We start from the raw sequence: 16128 nt of genomic DNA on the forward strand, positions 1-16128 counted from the left end.
GACTCCCGTGGATCACTACTGCTACAGCATTAAATTTGGGGATATGGCACCCGCTAATCGGGCAGCTGTTATTGGACACGAGGACCCAGGGAAATAACACATAGTTAAGCTAACTATTGATCCGCGAACTTGAGTTAAGACACGACTGGGTACTGTCGTATGGGGGCAAAAATTATGATTGCAGCGACGGAAGTCGTTTCAGCCTGGAAAACGGGGAGGTTAACGGTGACGCGGTGTTAAGCTCCCAGCATATCGACCAGCTCGCTAACAAGCGCGTTTTCAGAAGAAATTGAGCTGATTTGTTCTTTGTGGAAGGATTGAGATATGAAGTTCTTGATTTCTGGAGTGTCAGTTTCCCTGTGAATTTGATTAATTCTAACAAACCATGGACTTTTTAAAGTTCTTCTGAGTAGCTTATTTTGGAAAACTAACGAAACACTTGCTCAAATGGCTACAGAATGACATGACTGGCACACAGTTTCGAAATCAAGAAGTGCGAAAATGTATCGATTGTTGAAGTGCTGCTAAACCATAACATTCTATAAACACAGTTCCACCATATTTCCAGAAATATGAAGAGTTGTATAAAATGATAGAAAACACTTCGATTAATAAATATTATACCAGTTTTTTCGACCAATTGCTTTCTAAACTTGCCCAGTACACCAGAAGATATATTTTGATTAATGAACAATATAACCCATAAAATATTAATCTTTTCGTATTTGCATATATGTTTTTCTCTTCAAATTGAAGAAATCTGCTACAGGTGAGAATTGATTATTTGTAGAATTATGTGGTTGATTTGAAAATTGTAGAAAACTGTTTGAGCTGAGCATTAAAAAAATATACAGGGAAAAAACCTAATATAAAATAATGAGGATGTTCCGCGAAAAGTAATATAAATACAAAACAAGTTTTCCAGAACAAAGCCCTGAGAAGTGTTGTAGGTGCACCCAGATACTAGAGGACTGATCTCTCGCTCACACAAGACCTCAGGAAATCATGACAATCGCAAGAAAACGGGAAGAGAGACTCCATTCTCATGTCAATGTCGAAAGTAAAATAACTCTTGGATATCACCAGAACAGGACACAGACTACAAAGAATCAAATCATGAGTTGAAGTAGTGAGGTGCATTTAATAAAAAAACATCAGTGTTAATACATACACAATATGAGAGATAGAGCCAATGGGTCCTCCTAGATATGCACCTAAAGTTATAGTAAGCATAAATTGTAGGTTAGTCAGCCACGACTCATAACAATGTAATAAATAAATTTTTAATAAATAATAATCACTACATAGTATAAAACAAAGTCGCCTTTTCTGTCCCTATATCCCTATGTGCGCTTAAATCTTTAAAACTACGCAACGGATTTTGATGCGGTTTTTTTCAATAGATAGAGTGATTCAAGAGGAAGGTTTATATGTATAATACATGCATAATATACTAAGGCAACATTGCTAATTTTAGAGGTTTCTAACGTGATGTCGTAAATTAACCTATTTTTTTAGGCTTATTTAGCAATTAGCAAAAACGCTGCCTAACCCTACGAGTTAGATCAAATTAATGTACTACAGTATTGTACACCATAAAAAGGTCTACAAAAAAGTCCGCGATGGCATATGTTTATCTTTTAGGGATAACCCACATTAACCATTTTTATTTTTTACTGTTTACGTGAGAAAATGGCTTATTTACGAAGCTATTTTAAGCAATACGGCATTAATCCTTATCGAATTAAGTACCTTAAATACAGTGTGCAATTAATATAGATCAATATGGTTCCTTACAGCCTGTAAATTAAACAAATATTTTCGGAGATATTACAAATTTAAAATTTGCGTTTAAAAATGTGTAATGTAATAAAAATTTTATGAATTTAGATATTCCAAAGATAGCAGGAAATCTTCATAGTAAGTATAGGGGAAGAGGAATTGTTTTACTCCAAATTTAATGCGGGCAGGCCAAGGGCAGTAATGAATGAACCAAAAATACTGGATCGATTTTAATCATGTTTTCATTGAGTGACATAGTACAACGTTCATATTTTTTCGGTAGTGTATTTAATTTAGTATCAGCATTGCACCCGTGCGAAGCCGGGGCGGGTCGCTAGTTTAAGTAATAAAGAAATAATAGAAACAACCACGTGGTAAGGTAGAAATTTACATCTTATCTAGTGTATTCATCAGATATTGTTCAGTTAAAATCCAATTCAGACTTCTTTCTACCGAAAGCGTATGACCTGTCTAAGAAGCCTTTTCTTCCATACAAAAGTAGTTTTATTATTAAAAAACGGTCCAAACTAATTTGTACCCTCAATATGTTTCCAAAAATATTATTGATTATTTATAAAATATCTAGTTTTGGTCGAGTTCTAAGGAAAAAAAACTTATATATGATAATTCTACATTTTAAGTCATGGGCCATGGGTAGGCGATAATATTTTAGTGTAATCATTAAGCAATTTTATAAATATATTTTCAATTGATAGCAATATTAAAAGGTTATTCCTCCAAATATCTATAAAGTCACCTTGTTGGAATCGAAAGCTTTCGCCACGAAGGGAGTTCCCTGAACGGGTCTGCCGTTATAATCGACGCTGATCTGATGAGCCCCCACCTGCGTGGGGGTGAACTCGGCCGTGAAACCGGAGTGGATATCGCCGGTGACCTTAACCGGGAGTTCACCGACTGGTCCGCGTACGGCAACCGCCAACTCGGCGGCGCCTCCCCCTGCTACGCCCATGTGGAACGAGCTGGGTTGATTGACGGGCACCAGTTCTAAGTGGGACAGGCTCAAGGTCACTCGGCTAGTGTCAGCGACAGCGCAAACAAACGGACAGCCACGAACAGTCTCCCCGTTGAATTTGATATCGATCAGATGGGGTTTAGCCTGATCCGGGGTGAAGGAAACCAAACAGCGTCCTCCACCTACGACCTGCACATGGTTCGGTACTTCGCCTTCGTTTATGGAGATCTCCAGTTGTCCTTCTCCAGCTTGACTAGCGTCAACTAAAAAAAAATATTTTTAATGATTTTCAAATCTACAGATATTCAAATTGTTATCTTTATCTATAAGCCACGTTTTACCAACTATTTTCCTTTCAGGTTCAATTTTTTTTAATCAACTGATTATATTCCTTTTAAACGTAAATAGACATTACGATTTATTATGAGTACGAAAGTTTGAACGTTTCTTATTTAATTAAAAAATAGTAATGTCGTTGTATAAAGTCATAGAGGGTTATTAAAATCTTGTACTACTGTACTTGTAATGATAATGTACCAGTTCTGATTTTTATTGTGTTTTCGATACAGTTGGTAAAGAACATCAGTGAAATGAAAAGGTTTGATGAAAAGGAATTAGAAGTCTAAGCCGAACAATATTTTGTATATTGGTATATATTATTCCCCCCATTTTTACTTAATATCTTAATGGCAACTGTTGAAATTCACTCTAAACTAATTAACTAATTACAGAAAGTCTGGATTAACTATTCAATAAAATTATAGAGTAAATAGACTAGACCAAATATTACTAACTACCCTAGCCAGAGGCTAAAACATTCAAATGAAAGCTCTTCCAATGCTACTATAATGTGTAGACAGTACTAGCAGCAATCCGCTTAGCAACTTCCTGCATTTCTCCCTCGACTGTCTTAAATTTTGTCATCTGTTCAAATAACTACAGCCACAAAGCAAAATAATACACAGAGAAGCCAAGCAAGATCTAGAGCTCCATTTGTTGATAATGTTGCGCAGGAAGCCAGCGCCCACAACAGTAGAATTGATGAAATAGTACAAATAATCAAATGTCCATAAATAATAATACACGCATTAAAATATATATATTTCATGTTCCTAACTATTTAATATAAGTTAACCTTCCCCTTACAGGGAGATATAAAGATATAAAATGATAAATAAAGAATACCTATATACAAAATTCCGAAAAGCTGTTTAACAGAAGCTTAAACTCCATAAAAACAAATATTAATAATCTAATAATTAGAAAACCTCTGGAGAAATCAATCAGCAACTTCAGTTGCATGAAATAATAATATTAGCTGGTTAGATGAAGAACGGAATACTTGTCAAGACTATGAACAAATAACTACGGTAGAATTTACAAATGAAGCCATCAATGTTTTTAACCCGGGAAATATCACGTTTCTCAGGCAAGGTGTCACATTTGTTGAAACCAAGAGCGTATATGGCAGTATGCAGCAAATTATTGACTGATCACATGTCTGCCCACACTTTATAAAGCAATTCATACAAAATTACAGAGCATTTACCTTTACAGAGAAGTCAAGAATAACATCACCACGACACAACAGAAAAGCTCCATTAGAAATGCGATGAGCTGCAAGAAATAATTTAGAATTGACGTTACTATCTGCAAACAAGCCTATTTAAAAACGTAACTTATATGACATATATTAACTATACGATTTCTCATGAATGGCTGACTCATGCTCTAAAGCTCTTTAAAGTTGACCCAAATATTGTTAGGCTTTTGGAATATAAAAGCTCAAATAGAGTACGAAAATTCCCCACTACACTTTTACAAAACATAATAACGGACACAATCCCTGGTAAGAGCGGTATTTCTTGAGGAGACGCACTAGGTCTACTATGGTTTTGCATGTAATGAGATAATGCTTCAGAAATAGACACAATAACAAGAAAAATCGATTAAATCAATCTAATAAATAATTAAAAATATTGAATGATCTAAAATGATCTAAATACATTGAATGAACCAATTACATCAACTGCTCAAAATTATTAAGAGTTAGAGTTCTCCATTGACGTCGGTATACAATTTAATATAGATATAGATTATACCGTCAGTGTAATTCGACGAAAGCTTGAACAAAACCCTTACAAAATGCAAGATGGCCAAATTATATAAGTCATGGGGAGTGTCATAGTGTTCATAAGCACTTAATAAGAAAACTATATGAAAACATATTTCCGATGCATATCGGTAAAAAGGATAAGGCACATATTAAAAAATAACACAGCAGTTAAATAATCTGTAAAGCCATTATACAATATATATGCGATCTTATATATATGCTTTAGACTATTCATTAGGCATTGCGACCAAGAATAGACCAAAACTGGGATTCAAACACAACAACGTAAAGTTAGAAATTTACCAATTACCAACCAGTAAATACATACACAATCCAAAAAGTGTAATAAAAAAACATTTTTTCTAGAAATCAAGAAGTAAGTAATTAATAGATATCGGCAAGCCAATTCATCAACAAATAGTTAAGAGATAATTTCTTAATATCCGTTAAATTATTAAGAAATCTATACATCATTGCTACACCGAGCAATATGCCAATCTTCACCTTTTTAAAAGCATTTTGAAACAAATGAAGAAATGATGGAAGTCTGGAAAAACATTCATGAAAGAAGTATATTAACATCAATCAAATGCAAAGGACGGCATGATGTAGTGGCAAAGATAATCCACCAGAAACTCGCTGGAAAAGCTGGAATTGCCCAAAAAATCAATTATGAGTACGGACCAGAGTGAATTTGTGTTAGAAAATCAAATATTTTAACTGCATTGGGACCATACAGTGCCCACAAAACAGCCAATCAATCACAATCAAAGTTAGATATTATATTGTTTGATAAGAAAAAAAATGTAATGCTAACTTAAAGCATATAATCTTAAAAAACACAACTTATCGTTAAAAAAAATCAAAATATCGAGAGAAGCACTTAAATAAACACTGACAAATAAGGATCTCTGCACTGTTCTAATAATATTCGGAAGACTTCTTCTGTCCTAAACAACAACTAGTTCTTCAATTTTAATTCTTAAAAGACTGCTGAAGAATATATATAAAGTGGATCTACATGAACATCTCTACAGAACCAAGCAGAAAGCGGTTTTGTTGGTAACAATTCAACTAATATGAAAACTATCGGCTTCGAAATAAACAGCATGGGACCGAAAAGAAGTGCGACAGAAACTGATCTATTATATGATATTCACAATATTTGGAATTACTTAATAGTCCCCTTCGAGAGAACAAAATTTCTCTCTGCTACTGTAATACTAGTAAACCTAATATATACCCTCACCTGTGTCAGATCCCTTCTTCTGTAAGTCGCTTTGTATTGATTTGTTTACCATTTACTATATATTGGGAAACTAATGATCACCCATGAAAATAGAAAAGTAATTGGGCTTCTTACAGAAGTAACTCTTTAAGGGTCACTAGGGCACGTTTGGAGCTAATATTGGAGCTGTCACGTTCACTGATATTGATACTAGGGTGTTAATAAGGCGAGATAATCTCATATATTTATATAAATTGGTATCGCAAATGTTTCAATTTACGAAAACCTAATATTTACAAGTGGAAAAATATTCCCATAGACAAAACATGTTTGTTAAATAAAACAATAAATCATAAACCGAGTTTATGCAATTAAATGCATTAAACCCCTCAACCAAACAATATAAACCCGAAGAAAAATATTTACCATTACCGACAGTGATGACTGAGATCTATTACAGTTACTCAAAACTGAGCAAAAAATAATTAAAGGCCTAATTATAAATATTAATTAACATAATGGAACATACCTAATGGAACACAATATTTACTAATATTTACTAAAAGATCACTTCAATGAAACAACGTTTGCTGTTGCTACTTGATAATCTGCCCAAGACTGAAAGCAACCGTCCAGAAGAACCAAACACGTTTTCATGAGGCATCATTAAGACGTTTCAGATGATGAACATGGACCAATTACCATGGTTGGTCTATTTTTGAAAGCCGTTAACAATACTAAGACGAAAGTATCACCCAAAAAAATAATTCAGCATTTAATTACAGAATTACAATGATTTTTTATTCACTACGTTTATTGTTTTTTTTTTAATTTAATTATCACTTTTATAAAAGCATATAAAAATTACAATATTTTATACTATTAAAATAGTTGAATGTCAAAATTAAAATGTGTATAAATAAATTGAAAGCATGGAAAAGTTATTGCTGTTTTTTAAATATGGTTTTTAATGTATTTTGCATGCATAAATGAAACATCTTTCAAGAAACTATCCATCAGAAGCCAAAAATATTTTCCTTTAAGGGGTTTATCATATTCGTTTTTTTTAGAATGTCTTTTTTAAACTAATAAAGCTCTAATAAAAAGGAACTAATTGGAGTCCATTAAGACCAAGCTACATAGATTAAATAACTAAATTACATTAATAGTATCCATTCTTCTCATAGCTTATAAAACGTCTAAGGCAATTTGAATTACCAACTACAATTAGTATATGAAGATATAAATGGACATCTCCTCTTTACCAACGAGGGTTTATCTCGTCTGGACCTACATTTTAAGGTGGGCTCCGAACTACGGTCCTCGGCATCAAGCCTACCGACAAGCCAATGACCAACTTAGAGACCATCCCAGAAAATATCTGGTCTTACCCAACCTGGTTACTGGCGTGACTGGGATGGTTATTCCTTGTCGGATTTTCCACTGTTGCTTATAAAGACATTCACATTTACGATCACAAATATGAAGTACATCCATGCCCCAGCAGGATTCAAACCCACAACCATCGCAACAGTTGGAGGACCAACCTGTCGCCCTTACCACAGCGCCCACGAAGCCGGCGTAGAAACATTTAATGGAAAGAAATACAAAAGACTCAACTTTAACTAACAATATTTTAAGCACAGAAACTATTCCTCTCTATAAACCTTCACAAAAATATAATAACTTTCTGCAGCAGTTTTTTTTTCTTCAAACACAATCTATTTTAAGAAGATATGGCATGTATATAATCAAGAAACTAGTATATTTCTAATGACTAAAAAATCGATACAGTATAAATTAAGATTAGTCACTACCAGAAATGACAAATAAAAAAATAAATGTTTTCAACTTTAACGAATAATTAACACGACTTTCTCTTCAAGTTTCATTTTGTAAATGATGTGGGTATCGCATAAAATAGCTGCAAATTGCAGTCCAAGTTGTGTGGACGCTTAATGGTTTTTTTGCCCTGCAATCTTTTACATACAGACAGGTTTAGTAACCAGTATAAGAAACGTTCAATGGAAAGGAAATAGCCGCATTTAGATAACAGATAACATTTGCAAATTAAGTTGATATTATCAGGACGATTAAACAAACGATAGGATCAACTTTGAAATAATTTTATTTCGAACAAGAACAACTTTATATACGCATATTCAGAAAATGCGATATAATATTAAGACAATTTCCAAAGCTCTAAAACTACTATCATGCTATGAGGATTATCTGTCGGCCTATTATTAAACTTTATGTTATTTCGACATTTTTGTCCAAAACAAATTAAGTAAAACAGATTTAATTAAGTAGAACTTATTATATTATCATATCATAACTGTACAGATAAAATATTGTTTATCATTAATTATTAATATTTCTTCGGCCTTTGGCTGTATTTTCCAGCCCTTACTTTGAAATAGCTTGGGAAACTGAATTCTAACTTCCCTAAAAGCTATTAGATTATGATGTAGTTTCACCAGCTCTATGAAAATAGAAAATATTATGGCGGATTCATTTATTGAGTCATTGTGCACCCAAGAGACTTCTCAACACTTTTTAATTATTAAGTTGTGCGGGAAATATTTAGCAACATACATGGTGTCTGTGAAATGTGAAATGAAAAGTGAAATTCGTAACCGATCTTATGTTCGATTATTATAGGGATATTGTTCGCGCTACAGGGCCATATTGTTCAGAAGATACCAAAATATTGACAACAAACCTGCAATTATAATGGCTAAAGATACAAGCCAAATCGGTCAAGGCCCAGGAGCTTCCAGAAATATTACAATCCAAACATAACTATTTCTCTTTCCAATGCTTGTTCTGCCTATTTTTCTATATGGTTAAAAAACAACACAAGAACAAGTCTATTATTCTATTAATAGTAAATATATAGATTACATCAATTTACAATCGATGCATTTAAACAAAATATTCATTGAGATTTAAGTGAAATGGCTCAATAAATTATTGAAAATTAAAATTAATATGATTAATTATGAATCACTATCCCTCAAGCTCAATTCTTCAAGCAGAATCGGCAAAAACAATCAAACCGACTAGTAATCCAACGCTGCCAAAACAAAGTTCTTCGATTAATTACCGATGCTAATCGTTACGTAACTAACGAGGAACTACACAATGACCTCAAAATCAAATGTATCTACGAAGATATCCAAGGTGCCCCTAAAGCATAAAATAAGGTTACTAAATCATAGCAACGTGGAAGCAATACTGCTACTGGATGACGTGCAGAACATCTGAAGATTTAACCGAACCAAAACACCCGAACTTGTAAACCGAATTGTAAAGTGTATAAGTGTTATACTTCAGTTTAAGCAGTCTAATTTAATTTCAACTTGGTAATACATACTTACATACTTATCTCACACTCGTCGTGTTTTTATATTGACAACAGAACAATAATAATAAATTAATTTGTAAATTAACATACTAATAATATCTAATGTAAGATATTATAAAAAAACGTTGTTCTTGTTCAAAACTAAATTAAATAAATGTATATTATAGTTACCTCTAAACTGTACAGGTTGTCCAACAACTCCACCACTGACATCTGCCACTTGAATCAGTCCAGAATCATATACTTTAGCTATTAACGGCCCAGATGGTAGTTTTTCTCCATTAATGGTCACTTCTACTATATGAGTACCGACTTCGGTGGGTACAAACTCAACGCTTTGCACTCCTAAATATTGATTTCCATTACAATCGGTATATTTCTCTAGCGAATGACTGTATGGATGGCTTTCTCCGATGATGAGACAACTGACGATCGAAAGCGGATCTTTTTAAGTATACTCCAACTCAAGTATACATTTATAAGAGAGTATATGCAATACGAATAAATTAAATTGGTTAAATTTATTTACTGTGCTTTAAAAAAAATGATGTAGAAAAAATCATTGTTAGCATTCTAGGTAACAGTGCTTTTTTTAATTATAACTATATTAGGTGTTTGCATGTATTCTGATCATTTTCCACTTTAGATAACCATTTAGTGAGAAAAATTAGCACAATGTATATTAATTTAAATATTTCTCGTCATTTTCTACAACATCTTCCCATAATTTTTCGGCAATATAGACATACCGCGTCAACATGTTGCTTTGGTGGAGGACAAATCTTCAACCAATCTCCGCACTTCTCCAATATTTCAAAGCCGTGTACCAGCCAAACCATGCTGCATTGATCTAAACACATAGTAATCCGAAGGCACTATGACTAGTGAGTACGCTTGGTGCGGAGGAACTTCCCATTCGAGCTGTAATTGTGCACCAATCGGAACGTGAATCCGTCAAGTATTGTCATATGGGAATATGGCTTTGCGTTTGTTACTTGCTATTACTAGTCTTTTTTTCAACACTAACAGGTCAATTGAAAAGTCCCCGGCCCAACACATCTATCAATGATTAGTATACTAAGTTTAGACACGGTGAAATGAGCACTGAAGACGGTGAATGCAGTGGACGCCCAAAACAGGTTGTTACCGACGAAAACATTTTAAAAATCCACAAAATGATTTTGAATTAACTAAATTGAAATTTAGTGAAATAGCTGACACTCTAAAGAGATCAACTGAACATGTACATCAAATAATTCACGAATATTTGGGTATGAGAAATCTCCGTGCAAAGTGAGTGCCGCGCGATCTCATTTTTGACCAAAAACAACGACGGGTTGATGATTCGAAGCTGTATTTGAAGATGATCAAGCGTAATAAACTCGAGTTTTTGCATCGACATGTGACAATGGATGAAACATGGCTCCATCATTTCACTTCGAAGTCCAATCGACAGCCATCCAAGTGGACTGCACACGATGCGTGGGAAAACGCAACAGTCGGCTGGCAAAGTTATGGCGTCTGTATTTTGGGATGCGTATGATTGCACCGTGTCACAAGTTAGTGAAAACGATAGCAAAAATACATGAATTGCTTCCTCATCCACCATATTCTCCAGATCTGGCCCCCAGCGACTATTTCCTGTTCTCGGATCTCAAAAGAATGAAGAAAGAATCAAAAGAAAGTGCCAATATTTTGTTGAATATACTCTGAGAGAGTAACTACTAATCAAAAGTAATGTGGGAGCAGTTCTCTTTCAGAGAAGGGTGAAACCCAAGCAAGATATGTCACGTATTTTCCTTTAATTAAAAATTTATGTTTATTTATGGTAAAAGAAGGTTTTCAAAAATTTAATTACTTTTAATCTATATCCTTTTATCTTTTTAATATATTCTTTTTGTATTTTTTTAAATATTTTTGTAATATTTATGTCTTTAAGGACTACATATCTGTAGACCAGATCCATAAAATGTCCTGTGTAATTGAATAAATATACTTAAAAAAAACAATTTGGTAAATTTTTTAATGTAATCCTTGATGAGATTTTTGACATCTTTTTTGACAAGCAATTTATAAAAAATCCGCAAAAGGAATAAATTGTTAGACCCATTAGGCAAAATACATATAAATATCAAATTAAGAGCGATATTTCTTTTGAAGGTCCGAATTAAAAAGTAAAATGAAGGGATGTATATAAATTACAACTGGCTAACTTACGAAACGGATTAAGCTACCACTTCTTCTATTTCATTAGAATATAATTTTCGTATACCTCTTCAGAGCGGTATTAAAATGAACTTCTAAAGAGTATACTTGTGTTGGAGTTGTTCTCTTATTATCAGCACATAATATTAAAAATATATGTATTTCGTAATAAGATCATCATCGGAGTAACATCCTTTTCATCCACATGGAAAATTACTAACCGGTTCTGTTTCCTGGCAGTACCCGAGCTGGTACCGTTCTCTTGCTGGGAGCAATCACATGAACCATCAGATCGTCTGGAGCTGTGTTTGTGTTGGTGATGATCTCAAACACAGCCGGACTGTTGGCCGGCACTAATCGCGTAGACTCCCCCATCACTGAAACGTTGGCCCCTGTGTTGTCCACGATGTTGACGTGCCAGGGACTTCCTTGAATAAAATATTTAACATGTTGACGATTGCTTGTGAAAAAAACCTCCACAAACCAGCGGCGCTCCTTCCAATTTATTTCGATGAAAATGTAGTAGGTTTTTAGCAATTTATTGAGAATGTTGTTCCAATCAAGTTAAATAATGTATTATTAAAAAACTAATGATACTATTATTTATTATGATTACTCGTAGAGATTGATACATGTACTTGTAAAATATGAAACCGAGGACCTTGGATTAAGTAATAACTATAATTTATCAATTTCATTGGTATAATTACATTTGTAATGCAACATCACTGGAAATATATTTTTATTGTAGATTAAATATTTTTATATTATTTTAATGATTTTATCAAAATGTTCCATAAACTTTTAAATAAAAGATACATCTTTACAAAATGAGAAAAACTACACAACAAAAATTCGTTAATACACTGTAACAGATGTCGATGAAAAACTGGCTGTTAATTTACGAAGTATTTATTAAGTATTTATGGGCGTTAGACATTCAACTTTAAAGTAGGATGTCCACGTTAAAACTAGCAATATTTCAATGATTTTACTCTTCCGTATCATAACTTCTCACAGTTTATTTAATATTACGTAATAGCACTTTTATAATTCAAAATATCAACCAGACAAAAAAATCTAAAATACTTTTCACCCAAGTAGACATGCATTGATTTTAATGACCCAACTATCTACAAGAAGTTTTATTTTACTTTTGTTTGCGTAATTAAAGTTAAAAATAATTAAAATCCAATTATTATATTAAACTGTTTTTTGTTAGCGAGTGGTTTCCTGTTTACCAACAAGCTTGCCAAAACAATTGTTTATTTGATGTGTATTATCTTACAGATTGCAAACATATTGAGAAATAAAATGTATATATATATAGTAGAACCCTGGCCTAATATCTGTTGAATGTATGTGACTGAAAATTACAGGCTAGGTCGCTTATTTCCTTACCACCTTTGTAAAGCTAGGATTATATTCGTCGTATTTAAGGGAAATGTAAATAGATTTTGTTTAAGGAGAAAACAAGAAATTGATTTTGACTTGAACATGGACAAAACTTTTAAATTATTATATAAATTATTAAATCGGATCGAGTACCATTTCGTCGAAGTGTGAGCAGAAATATTTTTCAGTACGTTGAAATGTCTGAATTTCTACCAAGTAAATCTCATTTACGGAAAGTTTTCCTTTGTTACTTCAATTTGGAGAAAAACGCGGCTAAAGTCATCGAACGCTGTGTGAAGCTTATGGCAACCATGCTTCATCGACTCCAACATGTGGATAGTGGATTCAACGTTTAATAACTGGTGATTTTGACACCTAAGGCAAAGAACGTACTGGACAGCTGGAAAAATTTGAAGACAAGGATTTGAAGATACTACCTGATGAAACCATCAATCTACTATCTACTCGCTATCGACTACAATTGGTGCCTTTGAGCCTTTGAGCCGGCCACTAAGCGAATACGATCCGGAATACTAGAAAAGACACAACGATGTTATTCTTCAGTATAACAACGCTCGACCACATGTTACAAAACCGATGAAAATATATTTGGAAAACATAAAAATGAGAATTGCTAAAACGCCCGCCACATTCTCCAGATCTTGTTCCTTCTTATTACTATTTGTTATGACATATCAGACTTGACCAGTCCGAGAAGTGCTTTCGTTCTTATGAAAATACCTAAATAAATAATAAGATAGACCTAAAAAATAAATCGTTCTTTCAAGATGGAATCCGAAAATTGCCTGAAATATGGAAAAAAGTAGCGACTATCGATGACCTTGAATAAAATAAATTGTACCGATTCAAAAACCAATTTATGGGCCATATAATGTGATTAAATAAAATTGACTTTTGAAAAGGATTTGTTGAAAAAAACTGTTGACAGTTTCCTAATATATAAAATCGAGAATAATTACGAAATATTTATTATATTAAGAAATTTTAAAAATGCTACTAAACTATATTAACATATATTTGTTTATTAATTCATTGTTTAATAACTATTTAATTATTTAATTATTATTTATTATATTAAGAGCTAATATAATTATTTTATATTTATTTATAATTATTTAATTATTATTATTTTTAGTACTTACTGTACTCACAAGAGTATTAAATTATTAAATAATTTTAAAATTTCAGACACTTCAAGTTTGATCAATGTTGGCATTTAAAATCCTTGTAGACGATCGATGACTAATATTCCAAAAATTAATGATTAATAAATTGAAGAATTAACAAATATATATATTTATCAATGTATAAGCAAAAAACAATCCTAAATACTGTCTATTTTATGATAAAAGAACTTCTTGAAAAATATGATTGTTCCTTACGCGCGTTTTCCTTATTGGTAAAACTTTTGATTTTTCAGCTGATAATAGCGTTGATTTAATATTTGTCTTCAAACATGTCTACACGACTATAGATCGTATCCACAAATCCGCAGTATGATTGAAAAATATACAAAGTATTAAAGCGTATTTACTCAAATCAAATGTTTGATGTAGCTCTTAACGAACGCTATTGATATTATCTGATATCAAGAGCGAAAATATAAGCTGATGTTGCTGCACCCACAAAAATATTTATAACTGTTAAAATCACACATATAAATTACGTGTGAGGTATTGCAACTAAATTTGTTTAATAAAATAATATAATTAAATTAAATTCACTTCTGAGAATGTTGAAAAATATCTTGAAAGCTAACATATTTGAGAATAATTCCGATATACATTTATTTGTCGTTTTAGTTTAACAAAATGATAATATAGCAAGCTATAGGATAATATACTAAGCTAGAATATCAGGTTGACAAAAAATCCGGACATACAGACATCAACCTTCAAATTACGTTACACCATTACCTATCTCAAAAAGAATTCATTCTGAATTCCTTATTCTATAAAGACTTCATCACATCCAAACCAAATCTTTATAAAACGAACTTAATCAGCTCAGACGTTTCCTTCCTTAAAATGGATACAGCTTAACAGATATGAATAAAAAAACAAAGCTACAAGACTACTATTAATACTATAATAGAAACAAGAATAAGAAAAGGTAAGATAAGATAAAAAAAAGTGTCTCTACCAGTACCATCATTTCTTCAAGAAACAACGAGCTGCGTTAGCAGAATATTAAAGAAACACACCATCAAAGTTATCTTAAAACGATGGAGGAAGATGTTTCATCCACTTGCAAGCATCAAAGCTTTTAGATAACAAGTGTATACAGGGTTTGCTTTGAGTATAATAAAGTAATAAGTACAAAGATAAAACAACATCAACCATATGCCAAGTCAGCTTTGGCTGAAGACTAGATGGATGGTGACCACATTATTCAGTTCGATAAATGCAAGGTTATAAACACTCCACGAGGCTAGTTTAACAGAAAATATCGAGAAGATTTTATGTTTTGTAAACACTAAAATAATTTCCATTAAAACAATCCTATCTGGCACAAAACTTCGAATCTGCCATCTACTGTTATTGGCTTCAAATGATGATTTTATCGAAATATTTAATAATCATAGAAATAAAATCTTATAAACAAAAAACCTCTACTTTAGCTATTCACTTGGTAATGCATCATGAAAAATCAATGTGTACAAATTTCACATCAATTCATCAACTAATTTTTGAAATTTGCGAATACAAGCATACATAAGCGAACTTTATCATATATCAGTGATTATCATTTCAAAAAAATCTATCTTGAATCAAATTTACCCAAATTCTGCTCTAGGTTTTTAAATATTTCAAATCAATCGCAGGTATAATTTAAGAGAGCTCACGATGAATCAGTCTTATCTATTTATTTCGCTTACATAAAGTATTTCGTGTATAATCAAAATTTCATCTGCTGTTTAGTTTCAGTGTTACAGTGATTTTAGATAAGAAAGTTTTGTCATTCAAAAAGATGGTCCATACAAGAAGTCGGTGATAACGGTAGTCAAATTCAAAGGATTGCATTTAGAATTGCTTGAT

General features: G+C 32.5%; 1 protein-coding gene across 4 annotated transcripts in view; it reads right to left on the reverse strand.

The window, feature by feature from the left end:
- Positions 1–16128, reverse strand: part of jbug (filamin-type immunoglobulin domains fbug) — a 112553-nt gene that overhangs the window by 23594 nt on the left and 72831 nt on the right. For all 4 annotated transcript variants that reach the window (XM_076414311.1, XM_076414312.1, XM_076414313.1 and 1 more), the window contains 3 exons: positions 11896–12102; positions 9641–9814; positions 2540–3018 (listed from right to left, as the gene is read on the reverse strand). In XM_076414311.1, coding sequence (XP_076270426.1) covers positions 2540–3018; positions 9641–9814; positions 11896–12102 — 860 coding nt within the window. The remainder of the gene's footprint in view (positions 1–2539; positions 3019–9640; positions 9815–11895; positions 12103–16128) is intronic.

This window comes from Rhynchophorus ferrugineus, unplaced genomic scaffold, assembly GCF_030347505.1.
Source record: "Rhynchophorus ferrugineus isolate W39M unplaced genomic scaffold, kcgeb_rfMv2 rfM9, whole genome shotgun sequence".
In the NCBI taxonomy this organism is placed as follows: domain Eukaryota; kingdom Metazoa; phylum Arthropoda; class Insecta; order Coleoptera; family Curculionidae; genus Rhynchophorus; species Rhynchophorus ferrugineus.